General features: G+C 34.9%; 1 protein-coding gene across 2 annotated transcripts in view; it reads right to left on the reverse strand.

Annotated features, from left to right (window-relative positions):
• LOC101971161 (ubiquitin-conjugating enzyme E2 E2) overlaps positions 1–21,061 on the reverse strand; it is a 290,218-nt gene that overhangs the window by 252,634 nt on the left and 16,523 nt on the right. For both annotated transcript variants that reach the window (XM_078038301.1, XM_005317262.4), the window contains exon 3: positions 18,215–18,265. In XM_078038301.1, the coding sequence (XP_077894427.1) occupies positions 18,215–18,265 (51 nt within the window). The remainder of the gene's footprint in view (positions 1–18,214; positions 18,266–21,061) is intronic.

The following is a 21,061-nucleotide window of genomic DNA, read 5'->3' on the forward strand; positions in this document are numbered from 1 at the left end:
TTGGTCTCCTCAGCTAGATTTTTCTCCTCCACCTATCTCTAAATACTATGGTTTCAGAGAGTTTGGCTTGGTTTTGTGTATCTTCTTTGTATTCTTTCCATAAACAAGTTCATCAATTTCTATACATTTAAGTATTTTATTATGAAAATTCCAAATTGACATATTCAGCTTTTCCAATAAGCTCTATATTCACAATCAACTGCTTGCTTAACACCTGCATTTGGATGTCCTACTGATATTTCACAATGAACATACTCGAAACAGAACTCTTCTTCATCTTGTCCACTAAAAACCACTTCCTCCCCATGAATGTTCCCGTTCTCAAAATAGGCACCATTTGCCCAAGAAACTCAAATTGAACCTCTTGACATTTTCCTTTCCTCAAAAATCCTCCCCAATTCTGCCATCTAACAATCAGCCAGTCCTGTCAATTCTCTTTCAAAAAATGGTACCTCAAATTAACTCTCTTTTCATCTCTACTGCTACTAACCTAGTCTAGAATATCTTCCTCTCTTGGCTGGATGACTATCAGCCTCTAGACTTATATCTCACCCTCTCTAGCAACCAGAATAATCTTCATAAAGTATAACTCTGCTTGAATTGGCCTAACCTCATTTTTCAACTTTATTTTTGTTCCATAGCATTTCCCTGCCCACTCCCCATACTCCTTCAATCCAATCACACCAAGCTTCTTCCAGCACCCTGAACCTAGAATATGTACAGTCAACCTTAAATACTCATGGGTTCTTCATCCAGAGTCAACTAACTTAAGACTGAAAACATTAAAAAAATACATAAATTTTTTAAAAGTCTATACTGCCTTGTCATTTCCCCCTAAAAGATATAGTATAATTATTTACATTGTATTAGGTATTATACGTAATCTAGAGATGATTTAAAGCATATGGGAAGATGTACCTAAGTTACAGGCAAACACTATGCCACTCTTTGTAAGATACTTGAGCATCTGTGGGGTTTGGTATCCATGGGGGGTGAGGGGTTTGGAACCAATCTCTAGTAGATGCTGAGGGATGACTGTATCAGCTTTAGAACCTCAACACATACAGCTTGTTATGTCAACAGTCCTTCACACCTTTATTAGTTCTCAATTAAGATGCCACCTCCTTATAAAAACCTTCCCAAGCCTGTCATGGTGGCCCATGCCTCTAATTCCTGCAACTTAGGAGGTTGAGGCAGGAGGATCCCAAGTTCAATTCCAGTCTCAACAACTTAGTAAGGCCCTAAGTAACTTAGTGAGACCCTGTCTCAAATTTAAAATATTAAAAATTAAAAAGGGATATGGATGTACTTCAGTGGGTTCAATCTCTGGTACCAAAAGGAAAAAGAAAAAAAAAATCCTTACCAACCTAACCTAAACTAAACTAAATCCCTGTTCTAAAACTCATCCCTTATTTGTTTTCTTCCATAGCAATTATTATGTCTGTTTACTTTTCCTATTCCCCATGAAGGTAATTTTTGTTTTCTTTTGAAATAATTTCCAATCTGCCTTCATATTGAAACATAAGCTCCACAAAGGCTGGGGATCCTTTTTATCTTGTTCACAACTGCATCCCCAGTATCCAACTTAGTGCTGATCAGACACTGATCCTTAAAAAACATTTGTTTAATGGTAAATGAGTATCATTCTCAAAATACACCTTATTCAATTTATCTTATCATTCAACTTACCTAGCAGCATAGGCAGTTGTTTTCTTAACACACCAGTATCCTTACACATTTTTTTCAAGAATATACTTTTATTTTGCTATTTCCCAGACCCCCAGTACCATTTTGAGCCTATCTATAGGCTTTCCTATTAATTTCTGAAGAGCTGCTTTGTCAAACATGAAATCTATTTTTATCTTTGATAATTTTTACCTCTTAACATGGCAAAATGCACTTATGTTCCATACTATCTTAATTCTAATAACTGCTTAGAAAAAACATACTTAACCTGAGCCCCTAGGGATCAGTAAGCAAAAGACTCCCCTTCTTCCCAAGTCTCCAGAAGATTATGGGGCATCAATCCTAATGGTACTAATAGGTGTAACTTATAAAGTTAACTTAAACATATAAATATCTATTTAAACCAACATAATCTCTTGCCTAAAAAAGTGTGCTTACTAAAACACACGCTCTACTTTGTAGCTTTCCAGCTGGGTTCTCAGCTAGTGGGACTGACCACTGAGGAACTGAAGGCCACTTGGGGAATCTGGTCAAATGTGTCCAACTGAACAAATGTGTATCCAAGTGAACATGCATTTCTCACTATCTTCTATACAGAAGAATGAAAATCTACTCAACCAGATTTACCAAAACCTCCAAATTCCATGGTCAGTAGTCCCCAATCAGCTGATTACAAAGCTACACTCAATTTAGTCATGACCCACTCCAGATAACTCACTTAAAATGATGTCAGCATGGAGAATGAAAGAATATTTCAAGCATGGAGAATAATGAAATCAGAAACCATGTACAACTCTATTTCTCTGTACAAAGATTCTGTCACCAAACCAATAACAATACCTCAAAAAGCTCAAAAATGGAAGAACAATTTAAATAGCTTTTCCCCGCTTGAAAGTTGGATATCTGGCCATGCATAATTTGAGAAAGGCAAAAGAATCAACTTTAGAAAATTATTATATGATAATCTTGATAAATATTTTATATCAACTATATTGACACGTTTGATAGAAACTATTTAGACGCTAAAGTAGTATTCAAAGCACTCTGTCCATTATAATATGTTCAGATACAATCTGGGATTGATATTCCATGAATATATAGTAGTTTAAATACTACTCATTTTCACCATATACTACATAGTGAATTAATAATTTCCTACTAAAGCAGATAATCAAGAAAGGTAAGTCTGCTACCTAAATACTAAAGAGTAATATTGTCTTTTGGGCCCATTTCACCTTTTTAGGCAAAGCTAACTTATAATGAGGATCTTTTGGTAATGTAATAACTAAAGCCATTTTGAGATAGTCCAAGCCATTCGATAGTCCCAGAAGTGCCCTATAACCACCAGAATTTAGGCTAAATGCACAAGGTTTTGCTCTAATGTATTAAGAAATCATCAAAAAAAATCTATTATATAAACTCTAAAATTTTCTAAACAATTTTATACCCGGTGCAACAAGATAGTAAATTCAATCTCTTTATTTGTCCCCTCTTATAATATAAATTTTTCCTCTTTCCCCCCACTTCAAGTAACAGCTGTTTGTAAAGTCAGACTGTATGTACACTGTCTGATATCAATTATGAACCACACTATTTATTGTAGGACCTTTACTGAAGTGATGCAAAAGGGTTTGGTTAAGAAGGCAAATCTTTTACCTTAAGCTAGAGAATATAAGAGTTACCTCAGACAGAAATGATATTACTCCTATCCAATCCTGCCCTACCTTAGTCTGGGGGCCTCATTCTTTTTTTTTTTTTAATTGGTTGTTCAAAACATTACATAACTCATGACATATCATCTTTCATACATTTGATTCAAGTGGGTTATGAACTCCCATTTTTACCCCAATTACAGATTGCAGAATCACATCGGTTACACATCCACATTTTTCCATAATGCCATATTAGTAACTGTTGTATTCTGCTACCTTTCCTATCCCCTACTATCCCCCCTCCCCTTCCCTTCCATCTTCCCTCTCTACCCCATCAGCTGTTATTCAATTCTCTCCCTTGTTTTTTTTCCCCTTCCCCCTCACCATCTTTTATATGTAATTCTGTGTAACAATGAGGGTCTCCTTCCATTTCCATACAGTTTCCCTTCTCTCTCCCTTTCCCTCCCACCACTCGTCTCTGTTTAATGTTAGTCTTTTCCTCATGCTCTTCCTCCCTGCTCTGTTCTTAGTTGCTCTCCTTATATCAAAGAAGACATTTGGCATTTAAGGATTGGCTAGTTTCACTTAGCATAATCTGCTCTAATGCCATCCATTTTCCTGCAAATTCCATGATTTTGTCATTTTTTAGTGCTGCGTAATACTCCATTGTGTATAAATGCCACTTTTTTTTATCCATTCATCTATTGAAGGGCATCTAGGTTGATTCCAGAGTCTAGCTATTGTGAATTGTGCTGCTATGATCATTGATGTGGCAGTATCCCTGTAATATGCTCTTTTAAGGTCCTCAGGGAATAGTCCAAGAAGGGCGATAGCTGGGTCAAATGGTGGTTCCATTCCCAGCTTTCCCATGAATCTCCATACTGCTTTCCATATTGGCCACACCAATTTGCAGTCCCACCAGCGATGTGCAAGTGTGCCCTTTTCCCCACATCCTCACCAGCACTTGTTTGACTTCATAGTGGCTGCCAATCTTACTGGAGTGAGATGGTATCTTAGGGTGGTTTTGATTTGCATTTCTCTGACTGCTAGAGATGGTGAGCATTTTTTCATGTACTTATTGATTGACTGTATGTCCTCCTCTGAGAAGTGTCTGTTCAGATCCTTGGCCCATTTGTTGATTGGGTTATTTGTTATCTTATTGTTTAATTTTTTGAGTTCTTTGTATACTCTGGATATTAGGGCTCTATCTGAAGTGTGAGGAGTAAAAATTTGTTCCCAGGATGCAGGTTCTCTATTTACCTCTCTTATTGTTTCTCTTGCTGAGAAAAAAACTTTTTAGCTTAAGTAAGTCCCATTTGTTTATTCTTGTATTTAACTCTTGGGCTATGGGCGTCCTATTAAGGAATTTGGAGCCCGACCCCACAATATGTAGATCAGAGCCAACTTTTTCTTCTATCAGGCGCAGAGTCTCTGATTTGATATCAAGCTCTCAAATCCATTTTGAGTTAACTTTTGTGCGTGGCGAGAGAAAGGGGTTCAGCTTCATTTTGTTGCATATAGATTTCCAGTTTTCCCAGCACCATTTGTTTAAGATGCTATCCTTCCTCCATTGCATGCTTTTAGCCCCTTTATCAAATATAAGAAAGTTGTAATTTTGTGGATTGGTCTCTGTGTCCTCTATTCTGTACCATTGGTCCACCTGCCTGTTCAATTCCACTTCCCCACTCATTATAATTCTAGACTGAGTTAGGTTTTCGTCACTGTAACAAAATACCTGAAAAGAACAACTTAAGAGGAGGAAAGATTTATTTGGGCTTATGATTTCAGAAGTTTGAGTATAAGGTCAATCTGCTCCAATTCTTTGGGTCAGGAGTAAAACTGAGACCATCACAGTTGGAAGGACAAGGCAGAAGAAAGAAAGCTGCTCCGCCCATCGCCCATGAGAGCCAGGAAGCAGAGAGAGAAGGAGCTAGAGAGAGAATAAAACTTCCAGGGTACGGTCACTCCTAGGTCCTCCAACAAGGTCCCCACCTCCTAGTAGTCATTTAATCATCAATAGATTAATCCATTAATAAGGTCAGAGTCCTCCTGATCAAATTACTTCCCAAAACCCCACTTCTAAACACTTAAGGTTTGGGGGGATATTATATATCTAACCATGACATAAACCATCTCCCCCTGCCTCTGCAGGCTCAGGCTACTTCTGCAGATTCTCAGAGACTGCACATGTTGGGCTCTACCGGCCGGTTAACTTAAACCTTACATCAAAATGTCAATTGCTCAAAACAATCAATAGTTACTCCACTTTTCAGAAACTTTGCCTTAGCTCGCAACAAAGATTTCCCTTCAGCAGAAGAATCTCTCACCTTTTTCCAGTTCACCACTTACATGCAAGTCTCGATCTTTCTGCTGTGAGAATTTGGGCCACAAAATTTTACCCTTGCCTACAGACATGCAGTCATCTTTTTCTAAGACTGGACAAAAGTTCCAAAATAAATGCCTCTTAATCATTAAGATCATAAATCAAACAGACACTCTGCATGTATATATAAAGAGCAGTGGTGACTTTTTTCTTTCTTTCTTTCTTTTTTAAACAGATAGATAGATAGATAGAACCCAGGGCCTTGCACATGCTATGGGAGCACTCTACCGCTGAGCCACATCCCTAGCCTCCAGTGGTGATTTCTTTAGTGTGTTCTGTCATTTTTAAATCTTTAAAACTTTGAGTTTCTTTCAATTCTAAGATGGTTTTTGACTCCTAGGTCACTCCTGGGTCCAGGGGAAAAAATGCATTTCTAACCATAAATTTTCTTCAAATATTTATTCCATTTCAGGCTGAAAATACTCAGTGGTAGAATTCTCCTACCATGAACAAGGCCCTGGGTTAACCCTTGGCACTGCAAAAGAAAAAGAAAAAAGGCAAAAAAAAAAAAAATATATATATATATATATATATATATATATTTACTTATTTACTTACTTATTTACTTATTCACTCATTCAATTTCTAGGATGCCAAGAATATTTTTTCCAGGACAAAAGGGAGAAGGAGGAAACCAAGTGGATTATAAACAAGTTGTTACATAGTTTGATAAACTTAGTGATGTATATACTGACCAAATTAATATTCAAAAAATTGGCATTAGCTGATTCACTCTACTTATGTTAACATCTGATTAATGATAATATTTTTCTTTCTTGACTATATCAAGTAAGTGGAGTATGTGAAACAACATGGGACTGACTAAACTGAGAGATGTTAATTTATATCCCTATCCTCACACCAAACTCATTTCCTCATGTTCTTCATATATCCTCTTACAAAATTTTTTTTTTAAAGAGAGTGAGAGAGGGAGAGAGAGAGAGAGAATTTTTTAATATTTATTTTTTATTTATCGGTGGACACAACATCTTTGTTTGTATGTGGTGCTGAGGATCAAACCTGGGCCGCACGCATGCCAGACGGGCGCGCTACCGCTTGAGCCATATCCTCAGCCCCCCTCTTACAAATTTTAAAAACTTTTAAGTAAAGAAGGATAAAAGCCTCACTTGAGTTCTAACTCAAATATGGAACTGATAACAAATAAACAGACTGTTTTAAATAAGCCAATAAACTATAAATTAACTACCACAGGCTCTAAGAAGTCAGAGAGGAAAAGAGGGTCACAATCTAGGAGGACAAAACTGAAAAAAATAATCCTTCATTTGTCTAGGTAACAGCAGCTAGGAAATATCATTTCAGTACTACTTCCTACCCAATATCTGAAAATCACTCTGAAATAAGCAAACAGATTCATTTTTAATTCATCTAGAGATGGGGCACTCACTCCCTCCTGAATTGATCATTATTTCTCTGGACAGCTGATTTAAGATGAAGCCTTTTTAATCAAGCAGAAAATGGTCTCCCTCTAACTTGAAAAAAAATAAAGAAAGCAGTGCTAGTTCTCCCCAAAAATCATACAAAATAAGTTTAATCTCTCTCCCATTTTATGGCTCAGAAAACAATTAAACACAATTATGGCCTCCTCAACTTCTCCATGAGAAAAATAACTCAATTCTTTTCAAACATACCCTATGATCCTGGATAACAATTCACAACTGTTGGGCTAGGGATATAACTCAGTGGTAGAGTGCTTGCCTAGCATGTAATGTCCTGAGTTAGAAAAGAAAAGAATTCCCAATTATCTTTATTTTTATAAATTGTATCTAAATTTTCTAAATACACAAGATGTATCCATTCTATCAGGGAGATAAGCAACACAGTGAACTCTCAGAACTAAATACTAGTCCTAACTTTGTCATTAAACCATCCATCTTTGGGGAAGTTGCATTTTTCCCTGGGCTAAAGGAACCACAAAACCATAAACTTCCCAGTTTCAATAGCCTATGAGTCTCTACAAAAAACAGTGTTTAGGGGCTGGGGATGTGGCTCAAGTGGTAGCACGCTCGCTTACATGCGTGAGACACTGGGTTGGATTCTCAGCACCACATTGAAACAAAATAAAGATATTGTGTTCACCTAAAACTAAAAAATTAAAAAAAAAAAAAAAAAAAAAACAGTGTTTAGCTGGGCCTGGCGACACAGACCTGTAAACTTAGTGACTTGGGAAGTTGAGGCAGGAAGATCTCTCAAGTTCGAGGCCAACCTCAGCAATTTAGTTAGGCCCTAATAAGTACTTAGCAAGACTGTCTCAAAATAAAAAGGGGCTGCAAATATAGTTCAGCGGTAAGCACTCCTGAGTTCAATTCCCAACACCTCCCTGCAAAAAAACTACAAAAAACAGTGATTTAAAGTATCACTTTCATTTTGTTAAAAATATAACATTAATATGCTTGCTTAATTAAGTGCCTCTAAGATGTAAAACACAGCTTAATGCTCTAAGAAAGAGTATTTAAGCCCTAACTCTTAGAATAACACCAGATGAAAGGGCTGGAAAGGCTGGGTATGTAGATCAGTGGAGGAGCACTTGCCTAGCATCTATGAGGGACTGGGTTGAATCCCCAGCACTGCCAAAAAAAAAAAAAAATTTTTTTTTTTTTTTTAAAAAGAACCTAATATAATGCTGGATGGTGGGGGATGAAGAGAGACAAAACAGCCATGTAGTAAGTATGTGGTTTTATGAAGAATACACACATAACTAAAAGCATCATCAAAGGAGGACTGAGGGTATACCTCATTGTTACTGTGCTTATACTCAGTCCTGGGTTTAATCCCCAGAACACAAACCCCCCCAAGAGAGGAAAAAGATAAAGGTGAAATAACTAGATAGTTTACTATTACTTGATATTTAAATATAAGCATAAATTTAAGCTACTTGTCTTAGATCTGTGCTATCCAATACAATAGTTACTAGTCACATATTTAAGTTGTTTAATTAAAAATTCAGTTAACTCTTGGACTAACCACTTTTCAAGTACTCAATAGCCACATATGGGTAGTGGCTACTGTACTGAACAGTGCAGATACAGAACACTTGTTTCATGTGAGAAACTTCTACTAGAACAGAAGGCTGAATTCATAGTTCTTCCACTAATATGTGACCTTGGGACAAATTACTCAACCTCTCTAAACCTGTCTTCCTAGCCATGAAATCTTGTCTAAAATTAGTATAAACCTCAATGGATAAATCATGAAGATTTAATAGGAATATACTGATAAAGCACTTAGCACACTGCCTCAAACACTGGAAGCACACAATAGTTTTTAGTTCCCCAACTATAACTATACTTATTCATTCATAATCACATTGAATAAAAACAAAATGCTACATTTGAAATACAAGATTAAAGAAAGCACTACCACCCAAGTGAGTGAAATAGGTAAAATGGTTGTACTATGAAGCATCAGGTGTATAGACAGGAGTAGGGTGTTGGGTAAACAGCAACAGAGTCTAAGTAGAGGAAACAGCAAATGTCAAGACAAACCTTGGCTCTGAGATGTGGGCTCTGCCTCTCCTTTTGGTCATTTCAAATTGTTACCTGACTTCATCTTTCATATGGATGAGTGTGTACTTCATCTTTCATATGAATGAGTCTACCTGCTGTGCGTGAATTTTATTAGCTTATGGTTTTACCTAATTCTATTATACATTTTAGAATAATGTTTTATTTCTACACAAATACAGACTTAGACTTTTAAAAGCATCCCAGTAAGTCCATTTGCCAGTTCTAAATGAACATGAAAAAAAGAAAGAGAGGAAGAAAAAAGTTAGGGTAACTACCAAGACTCTGTCTCAAAATAAAAAGGGTAAGAAATGTAGTTCCATGGTAGAATGTTCCTGGGTTCAATTTCTTAGACAGGGACAAAAGTCCAAGAGAAAAATTCTGAAACATAAATGCAAAAGTGAAAATTTTCATTTTTCTCAAAATAAAATATACTAACAATAAGTTTCACCTGTCACTTGCAGTAGTGCTTAGTTGATAAAAAAACATTTAAATCAATGAATGTAAATCACTGTAAAGGAATAATGTGGTTGTGCAAAAGAATACTGTTTTCAGTATAGCTTAAAAGATAAAGAGCTGTGGGATTTCAAATATTAAAGTTAGTGACTAATTGACATTTTCTATCTAAAGTGCTCAATTAATAAATCTGAAATAATAATAATCTGTTGTAAGTCTAAGCACACTAAATAAAAAAATGTTCTGTAGCTGTTATAAAATATAATCCCAGTGTGATCACTTAATATGTATTTCTCAGGCACATTCCTGTACTTTTCTTAAAACAGCAAAGAACAGAACAAAGGAAACACAATATTAAAAGACCACAAGCAAGGGGCACTAAATTTACTTTATCATTCAACATGTTCTTTTTCATGAAGAAATAAGTATTTTAATTAAAATAACATTTTAAAATAAGAAAGCAAGAAATTTTTCCAGTTATTTATTTTATTTTTTGAAGTAAAGCAATGGCACATAAAGTTCCCCTTCTGCAATAACAAGGTAGCAAGCTCTTTAAGACTATGTTGGTAGTACCATGAATGAAAAGTCAGCTTCAAGGAAAATACAAAAATAAAACTATATATACTTTTGGCAGTAATAAAGGAAACCACTTAAAATTCATTAAAAAAAATTTACAGAAATGAGAATATAAACAAGATTGAAACTACTGAAATTCTGAACAACCAATAGAACATAGGGTAAAACCATGCTTTCTCATTCTTCACATAGTACACATATCCCAACTCTGCAGGTCTGTCAATTGGAGGTGCAATTCCAAACAATTTTATTAAATTTTCTATCTAGTCACTTACTTAGTACATTTCCATTATTTACAGAGTCTTTTCTCTTCCTGAAGTCTATGTGAGATGACTCAACACTGTAGCAACTGAGTCAAGAGCTTATGTAAGTGAATAAAAAATATTCCTTGATTGCCTGTATTAAGAGATGGATATGAATAATTCAGCTCCCTATAACACAGGCCCTCAATGTATACTTAAATTTTATCATGTTAATGATTCTGCAGCAAGAAATATGCCAGCATTTTGCTAAAAACATTCACATAACTTTTAGTTATTCATATCATATATTACTAATTTTATGCCTTGCACCCCAAAAGACCCTAAGCCGGCTTACAAAAATGTATGTAGTATCACAGTATAAAATGAAGATATGGATTTAAGAGGGAAAGGGGGTAGAAAAATAAAATACAATAATCAGAGGGTTAAGGTTTCTATAAAAAATGTCATTAATTACTAAAATTGTGGAGCTAATAAGGCTACAGGCTGCTGGGCAGCCAAACTAAAGGACAATCTGCAGAGGCTGCAAAGACAAATTGGTTTCTGCCTGTAATAACACCATTCTCCTAGTCTATAAACATCACACTCATTACAATCATTCTTCATAGCTTTAACTCTGTCTCACAAAATCATACCATAAAAATGTTTGCCAATTCAAAACATCTCCCATTTCCTCTCCCTTCCCCCCCCCCCCCGCCTTCTCTCTCTTATTTCTAACATCACATCATCAGGTCCCACCAGAACATGACACCTGTATTCATGCAACAACTTTCTTAGTGTATCCTCTAACTCATTATATCTTCCTCTCTTTAATGTCCTTTCCACTCCATATTAAAAATTATAAAACTAATTTATATGACATTTTTATCAAAACTTAATTCCATTTTCTTTTATTCAATATTTAAATCTCAAAAAATAGCAACTGACAATTTTAATACCTTTCCTAGACAGCCCTTAACAAATCTGCCTCCCATATGGGAAGGAGGCCAAATTGCTGACATCACTGTTCTAAGGGTAACTATACTAAATTCTCCTCCTTCATGTCTCTGCTTCAACTCTTTTCTTTCTCTTACCTAAGCCACCCTTTACTTCCTCCTGCCTTTCCTAATCCTATCCATTCTTCAAAGCCTACTTCATCTCCTTCCTTAGAAATGTTCTCTCATTTTGGTTTCTCAGCTTTCATGAAATCTACTTCGTTTCTCACAATGTGTACTATTCACATGGTTCTCTAAGCATCTTTATGTCTTATCAATTGTAACCAGATCTTCAGAACTAGGTGCCCCATCTGGGTATCTTTTTAAGTCTATACTTGGCTTTGCATAGATCTACCATTAAGCCCCTCAATGAATACTAAATTGAATTGTAGGAAAATGTGACATCAAATCAGGCTGAGTAACTGGGAAAAACTAATCTGGCAGTAAAGTGCAGACTTTCACAAACAGGAAGTTAAAAACTGTCAAATGGGGTTGGCATGTGGCTCAGTGGCAAAGCATTTGCCTGGCATTTGCAAAGCCCTAGTTTGATCCCCAGTCCCAAAAAGACCAGAAAAAAAAAAAAAAAAAAACTATCAAATGTAGCCAGACACAGTGGCACGCGACCATTTTCACAGCTACTCCAGAGGCTAAGGAAGGAGGATCACAGGTTTGCAGGGAGCCTGGGCAAGTTAGTGAGATCCTGTTTCAAAACAAATTGTTTTAAAAAGGAGATTGGAAATGTAGCTCAGTAGCAGAGCATTTGCCTAGCATACTTGAGGCACTGGATTTAATCCCTGATAGTGCAAAAACAGACAATACAAATTTAAAAATAGGCAAAGGAAATGAATAAACATTGCTCCAAAGAAGATATACTAAGCACATGAAAAGATGATCATCATCATTATCCATTAGGGTAAGGCAAATCAAAACCACAATGAAATACCACTTCATGCCTACTTGGATGGCTATCATCAAAAAGAGGGACAATAAGAAGTACTGCCAATGTTGTGGAAAAATCAGAATCCTAATGACAGGAAAATAAAATGGTGCAGTCAGTACGGAATACAGTCTGGCAGTTCCCCCAAAGGCTACATATAGATGTACTATATGACCCAGCACTTTTACTCTTAGGTATACACCCAAGAAAAATGAAAATAAATTGTCTACCAAAAAATTGTACAAAAATGGTCATTACAGGGCTGGAGTTGTGGCTCATTGGTAGAGAGGTTGCCTGGCATGTGTGAGGCACTGGGTTAGATTCTTGGTACCACATATAAATAAAAATAAAGGTCCATTGAGAGAATATTTTTTAAAATGTTCACAACAAGGGATGGGATTATAGCTCAGTAGCAGAACGCTTGCCTTGCACGTGTGAGGCACTGGGTTCAATCTTCAGCACTACATAAAAATAAACAAATAAAATAAAGACATGCTGTTCATCTACAACTAAAAAAAAAAAAATGTTCACAACAGCATTAATCATAATAGCCCATAAGTGAAAATAACCAAAATGTCCATCAATTGATAAGTGGATGCATAAATGTGGCATATCCATAAAAACAGAATATTCTTTAGTCACACAAAGGAATAAAGTACAGATACATGCTGCAATATACTATAATAAAAATATGCTTTATGAGAAACCAATTAACCTCTCCCGAAAAAGATTTTTGTATGATTCTATTTATGCAAAATGTTCAGATAAGATAAATCCATAGAAAAACTAAATAGACTGTTGCCTTGGTCATGGGATGGAAGAGTTGGGGAAAAGGTAACTGCTAAAAGGCATGTTGTTATCTTTTGTGGGTACACAAAATGTCATAAAATCTATTATGGTGATTGTACAACTCAGTGAATATTTTAAAAACCTAAAAGAATAAGAAAATTTTATATTTTATATCTCAATAAAGCTGTTTTTGAAAAAAGTTAAACAGAGACAGTATACAATGAGCAAATTCTTGAAACAAGAGAAATAAAAATGTGCAAAAGAAAATGAACAAATATGCTAGTATACTTGAATTACCTCTACCTCCTCTTTTTGGTTTACTTCCTCCTTTTACTTATACAATTACCAAATTAAAACTCAAAATCCAAATGATTCATTTTACCTTTCAAAAAGTAACAAAGATTCTTTGTCATTCCCATGTTCATAAACCTAGTACAAGCTTTAGCAGTAACAACAGATCATAACACATTTGAATTTAGCTTCTTTGCAATACAGAGGAACAAGTTACTCTTTAAAAGGTGATAAACATTTAATTTTAATTTGGAAATTTTCTGGTCCACTAGCTATCAGTTCTCCACCAGCACCAAGAAAATATAAACACTGGCATTCCCAGATTTAAGGTCTTAGCTTGTGACAAACTATGGATAATTGTCAAAGTCACAACTTGCAGTCATTTATAAAGGACAGTGTGATTCCAGCCATTAGATCTCTGAAAGAATATAACATGAATACGATCTATTTCATCCAACTAAGCTGGTATGCAAGGCAGTGAGGTAGTGAGCAATTATAAACAAGCTCAGCACCTCTAACTCAACTTGTCATGAAAATATTTATGGATCTTCAGAGACCTCAGGATACAGACCCTCAAATGTCATGGATCATTTATGACATCCAACATAACAGCTGAGGCCAAGCAAAATATATTCTACTCTTTATAGGAAATACTCTAACCATATACCAAATCTCAATCAAATAATGTGCATTTTTCTATGATGCTAGAGACTCTCTTATTTTATGAGCAGAAACATTTTTTCTTAGGTATGTCATAAAATTTTAGCTGGCAACAGTAGTGCACATCTGTAATCCCAGCTACTTGGAAAGCTCAGAGAGAAGAATTGCAAGTCTAAAGTCAGTCAGACAATGTATTGAGATCCTGTCTCAGAATAAAATTTTCTAAAAGGGCTGGGAAAGTAGCTCAGTGGTTGAGCACTTGCCTAGCATGTCCAAGCTTCTAGGTACAATTATCAGTACCACTCCCCCCCACCAAAATATACACATATATAGTAAAGATTGATTGCTTTTAAACATGTATTCCTTAAATTATAATTAGCATAAAATGAATTACTGATAAAGATAAATTTAATTCCATTTTAAAAACAAAACCCTATTACATTTTTACTTCATTTAAGAACAACAAAAAAGTAGGAAAACTGCAAGATACAGAAGCATATAATTCCTCTAAGAAGAAATATTTCAACCTATTAAATCACTTGTGGATGCTATTTTAAAATAATATCTGGGAGGACTGTAGGTAGCTCAGTGGTAGAGTATTGCTTAGCATGCAAAGGCCCTAGATTCAATTCCCAGCACCAAAAATAAAATGTAAAAAAAAAACTAGGTTTATTCAAACACCTAAAAATAAATTCAACCAATACTTTAGTAACTTCCTCTGAAAAAGCTTTACATAAACAACATATTCATATAATATACTTGCACAATTCTTAAATACATGCTAGTTCTCTTAATATGATTCCTAGTTCCCTTAATATGATTCAAAGAATTCCTTAACTAGATATCGCCTAAGAAATGCACCTAAATTCAGAGGTCTCATCTCTAACCTGACAGAGAATTACGTTGTACTCTATTAAGGTTCCAGAAAATTGGATAAATTACACTCTGAATGGAATTTGACATACACCTTACACACACCAGTCAATAAACAGGTAAAATCCTTCTCTGTCTATGGGGTTACTTGTTTAGGCAGAGAGCATTCTCTCACAATTATTCTTTAACTGTGATAGCAGACTAAACCTACAGAGCCAAAAGGCAGGGTTTAGATAGTATACTGGGAGAGGCATTACACAAAGTAGTATCTAGGAAATGATTTCTTCTGAAATCAGATATGACACATTAATTAAGTGACTCTGACTCCGTTAGGCAGACAGCTTTAATTTGCTATGTTTTTGACAATTAATTCATTACAGTCATTAGTAAACACCTTAAAGACAACATACAACTTTAAATATCAACCACCACTGCACTGTTAACCTTGGCCAAAAATAAACCAAACAAAAATTATGTTCTAACTTATTTTTCTGAAAATAGTAATCACATTTTCACTGAAATATAGATGGGCAGATTTACTGAGCCACAAACAAATATTTGACACCAAACAATCAAAAAAACATAATAATCCCCTTAACAAGCACCATCTATATTAGGAAGCCAAGCACATAAGAAATGTACAACCAACCACCACCTACCTATCAGCCACATCAGAAGGACCCTATGCTTACCAAACAGAACACACAAAAAGGTAGAGGATCTTTTTCTCCACCTGACCCAGTCCAAGAATCTTTTTAGAAAATCAATAAAAGAAGCCCAAACCACTGCACTGCAAACAGACCCAGCTTCTAAAGCAAAGTTATTTAGCTATCCAAGTCTCAGCTCACATATGGATTTCCTTACAAATTCCCATAAACCAGAAAATTAACCAAAGTAGGCATCTTTCCTAAACTGAGGGATTTGTTATATATGATGTCTATATTTAAAAATCAAAAACTATTTTGCTTTATTTACTAAAAAACTCCATATGAACCAAACAGAATCCTCAACCAAAGCTCAATGAAAATGTAAACCTTGAAATTTCAGATGACACTATGATTAAACTTTTCTCTCTTACATGAAATAGAACAGTGGTTGAATCATTTATTTATTTAAATAACCAATATGTAACTCCTTTCCTTGTTATATTAAGCTTTTATGCATGCTTACAGTATACACCTAATCAAAGTTAAATTATTATCTGTAACAAGTCAAACTAAAACAAACTAAATACTTCCCAAAATTAGAAAATAAAATACCTAAGAACAGTTACAAAACAGTCTACATCACACAATATGTGAATTATATTTATCAAAACTGAGCTTTAAACAACTCATTAAACAAAGTCCCTTTTTGTTTGGCCAATAATCTATTATCAGAATGTAAACAAAGTAATATACAAATAAGCTCATACATATAACAATTAAGTTGTTTACAACAAAAAGAAAACATTTGATATAATATAGTTCATTTTTTTTAAAAAACAAGATCCCCATCATTAAAAAAATATAATATTTTAAGAAACTGGGATTAGAAAAAACAAACTCAATCCAAACTGGAGTTTGTGAAATGGTCATCAAAGGCTAAAAACAATGATCTGCCACCTGAAATAACCATGACAGTGTGACAAAAAAAATTTTTTAAATAGTCTTACTGAACAAACTTGTACTAAAGATTGCACCTCAGGCCACTTTCCAACTGAACTACATCTCCAGTCCTATCTATCTTAATTTTGAGACAGGGTCTGGCTATCACTAAGTTGCTGAGGCTCATTTTGAACCTGTGATTCTCCTGCCTCAGCCTCCCTAATTGCTAGGATTATAGGTGCATACCAATGCACCCAGCTATTTGTTTTGAGTGAAACAGCCTTTGAACATTATTTCTAAAAGTTTATACACTGTACATTACTCTCATGTTAAAAACCATATTAGATTTACCACAAACATGATAAGCCTTATTAGAATTTTTGTTGATAATTATTTTGTTGTCAACTAGCTATTGATCAATATAACCATCTGCAAAATTCTCACTTTAATACATTTAGTTGGTATCATTGTTCTCACATGAACAAAAAAAAAAAACCAAACCAGTAAAATCAGAAATTATACCAAAATGAGGCTGGGGTTGTAGTTTAGTGGTAGAGAGCTTGCCTAGCATGTGTGAGACACTGGGTTCAATTCTCAGCACCACATTAAAATAAGTTAAAATAAAGGTATTGTGTCCATCTAAATATATATATATAAGAAATCATACCAAATAAATTCTACTTATATTCAATGTTGGGTACATTTTTCTTATCTACCTTCTCACCTTTAAACTATAAAAACTCCGTTGATCTGGTTCGAACACTGACCTCATATCAAAACAGAAATAAATGCCTTTATATAGTCAAATCACCATCCTTCAACTACTATACTAGACCCGGAAGATAGTATTAGGCAGTTTATATTTCTCCTCTCTTCTATGTACCTGTATAGCATTAATCATTTCCAGAAAAGTACTTTTATTTACTCTAAGTAAACAATGACCAGAAAATTGGAGATATGTGGTCATAAAGGGAGAGAGTGTTTTATATTTAACATCATTTCCTCAAATCATGCACTCCTACTCTGTCAACACAGGTGACATAAGAAAAAATATAAACCAGAAAAACACTGTTTAATGTTCCTGCATTTTTAAATTTTTTTATTTGTTAATGTCATGTTTTAGTTAAACATGACATTAGAATGCATTTTGACATACATGGAGTATAACTTTCCATTTTCCTGCATTTTTAAAAATCAATTTCCATCAAGACAACTGAATAATTATCAAACAGCACATATTTTATCTGTACTACTGTTCTATCATTAAAGAAATCATTTAAGGCCCTAACACCTCTTCCATCAAGATAATTTTATTTGTTATCCTGTAATTTCACTACCTCATTGGATTACACTAGTTTTGGCAACTCCATGTATCAATATAAACATGTTTGTTGAATATTCTCTTTCTGTACAGAAACAACCACAACCATTGTCTTCCACAGTCACTAAAGTCCAAGCCACAATGATGTTTTTACTCATTAGTCAGATTACAACAATTACACATCAGACCAACAGTTCAAATATACCTTCTGCAAACGATACAAGTAAATAAAAATCAGAAAGTACTTACCTACAATTGGGAGGAGGGTCCAACGTAATTTCTGCAAGTTCCTTCTGAATTCTTTAAAATAAAGACAAAGAAAGTTATGTTAAAATGTCTTCACTCTTAATATTAATCTATTTAATTAAAATATTGTGTTCTGGGGCTGGGGATGTGGCTCAAGTGGTAGCGCGCTTGCCTGGCATGCGTGCGGCCCGGGTTCGATCCTCAGCACCACATACCAACAAAGATGTTGCGTCCGCCAAGAACTAAACAATAAAAAACATTAAAAATTCTCTCTCTCTCTCTCTCCTCTCTCACTCTCTCTTTAAAAAAAAAAATATTGTGCTCTAATAATATTTTCCTTTTGCATGTTTTTAATTTTAAATACTGTCTAAAACATCAGATACAATAACAAAGCTGTAGGGGCTAGGGATGTGGCTCAAGCGGTAGCGCGCTCCCCTGGCATGCGTGTGTCCCGGGTTCAATCCTCAGCACCACATACAAACAAAGATGTTGTATCTGCCTAAAACTAAAAAATAAATATTAAAAAAATTCTCTCAATCCTCAGCACCACATACAAACAAAGATGTTGTATCTGCCTAAAACTAAAAAATAAATATTAAAAAAATTCTCTCTCTCTCTCAAAAAAAACAATAACAAAGCTGTAATTTCTGCAAGTTTTGAGGATATATTTACAAAGGGTGATAAGACTGACCACTATTACTGCTTGCAGCTTTTGGAGGCAACACGTCATCAAACCACTTAACAGCACTAACCAAAATTTCCAGTTTATATTGGAAACATTTGTTACACTATTTATGGGGTCATTCTAACTTCTGATTTATATTAGAAACCTCTACATTGGATGGAAAGCTGATTAATTAGGTTGAATTCACTCATACTGACTGATCCAATCAAATGACAAAGAAAGGAATATCAGAATCTCACTCCAACATTTAAAATTCCTACCAAAACACATAAGCTTCCTGAAGCTTCTAAATTACAGCAGGTTGAGGCTTTGAAGTTTGACACCATTCTTTCTGTTAGAACTATCCTGATATTACATGAATAATTATTTTAATGTCATTGCATGAGTTTCATACAAAGAAAAAAATTTAAACCTGTTTCTGTTCTGTGTTTTTCCTTCTTGTTTTTTGGTAGGGGATGGCAGTGCTGGGGATTGAACCCAGGGCCACACACATGCTAACCACTCATAGTATCACTAAAATATAACCCCAACCCCTTCAAGTGTTATTTTCTACTTTGATTTTTTAACTGCATCTAATATATACAAGGGCTAACAGTGCAACACTATTTTCTAAGACTACACTCAACAATCTCTTAACTATCATTCATGTCTTATTAAACTTAGACTTTTTAAAAATATTTTTGTTAGTTATTGATGGATCTCTATTTATTTATTTGTTTGTATGTGGTGCTGAGAATTGAACCCAGGGCCTCACACATGCTATGCAAGCATTCTATCCCTGAGCCACAGCCACAGCCCCAAACTTAGACTTTTTTAAATCAAATTTTTAAAAATCTCAAAAAAGCATTTCTTTCTTTTGCCTCAGTTTTTAAATATGAGATGTTTAACAGCTGCCTATTGTTGGGTAATTATTGTGATAGTACATAAATAATAGTTGACTAAAGTACCTTTAAAAAGTGGATCTGAACAGAAACAATTACACTCAAGACATTCTTTACCTTTTTTTAAGATAACAAACAGAATTACTAGAATAAATGGAACTCCTCCAACAGGATTGTTACCAACTGCCTAAAGAAACTGCCTGATAAAATTATACTTATACAATTCACCTTTCTAAACCATGTGATTCAAAGTTGGGAAGGCATTATTAATGAGAGCAAGAAAAATAAGCTAAAAGCCAAAAATATTCATTTAAATTCTAGTATACTATTAATTCAGTCCACAGGCAAAAATACTACTAACAACACCATGTGTGGTGGTGCATGCCTATAATCGCAGCAATTTGGGAGGCTGAGGCAGGAAGATCACAACTTCAGAGGCAGGAGGATCACAAGTTCAAAGTCAGCCTCAGCAACTTAGTGAGACCCTAAGCAACTTAGCAAGACCCTCAATCAAAACTAAAAAATAAAAATGGCTAGGGGCTGAGGCTGTAGCCCAGGGGTAAAGTGCTTGCCTCGTATGTGTGAGGTACTGAGTTCAATCCTCAGCACCACATAAAAAATAAAGATAGTGTGTTCATCTACAACTAAATAAGTATTTTAAAAAAATAAATAATAAATATGTTTAAAGATGTGCCTCAGTGGTTATAAAATAAAAAGATTAAGCTCCAAGATCTCTTTTTTAATATAGATTCTGTGATGTGCTTACATGCATACAAGTACATATAGCCCATAATTAAAATACGGAAGTCTCAAAGATCTAAGACAACAGAACACCATTTATGGATTTCACAAAAGTATAAAACAGGCATTTCAAAACTAAATGGATACATCCAGGTTACATATGCCAAAGTAAGCACACACACATATTTACCTCTTCTGAGCTAAGGAACCCTCCTTGGGGTGGGAGATACAGCAAATGCAGAAAGGAATAAACAAAAAGAAGGGAAGTGGCAGTGGATGTAAATCAAACAGGATGTAATGAGCAAAAGGGAGCAACAGAAATGTATAAAGACATAATAAAGATGCAAGGAAAGGTTTGGGGATATAGCTCAGTTGGTAGAGTGCTTGCCTCACATGCATAAGGCCCTGGGTTCAATACCCAGCACCACACACCAAAATAAATAAATAAATAAATAAGATTCAAGAAGGGAGTGGGAAGAGAATCAAATTCTAAAAGGAAAAAAAAAAAGTTGTATAAGAAAATCATAGATCAAACATGAAGAA

The sequence above is a fragment of the Ictidomys tridecemlineatus genome, chromosome 2, assembly GCF_052094955.1.
Source record: "Ictidomys tridecemlineatus isolate mIctTri1 chromosome 2, mIctTri1.hap1, whole genome shotgun sequence".
NCBI classification, from domain to species: Eukaryota; Metazoa; Chordata; class Mammalia; order Rodentia; family Sciuridae; genus Ictidomys; species Ictidomys tridecemlineatus.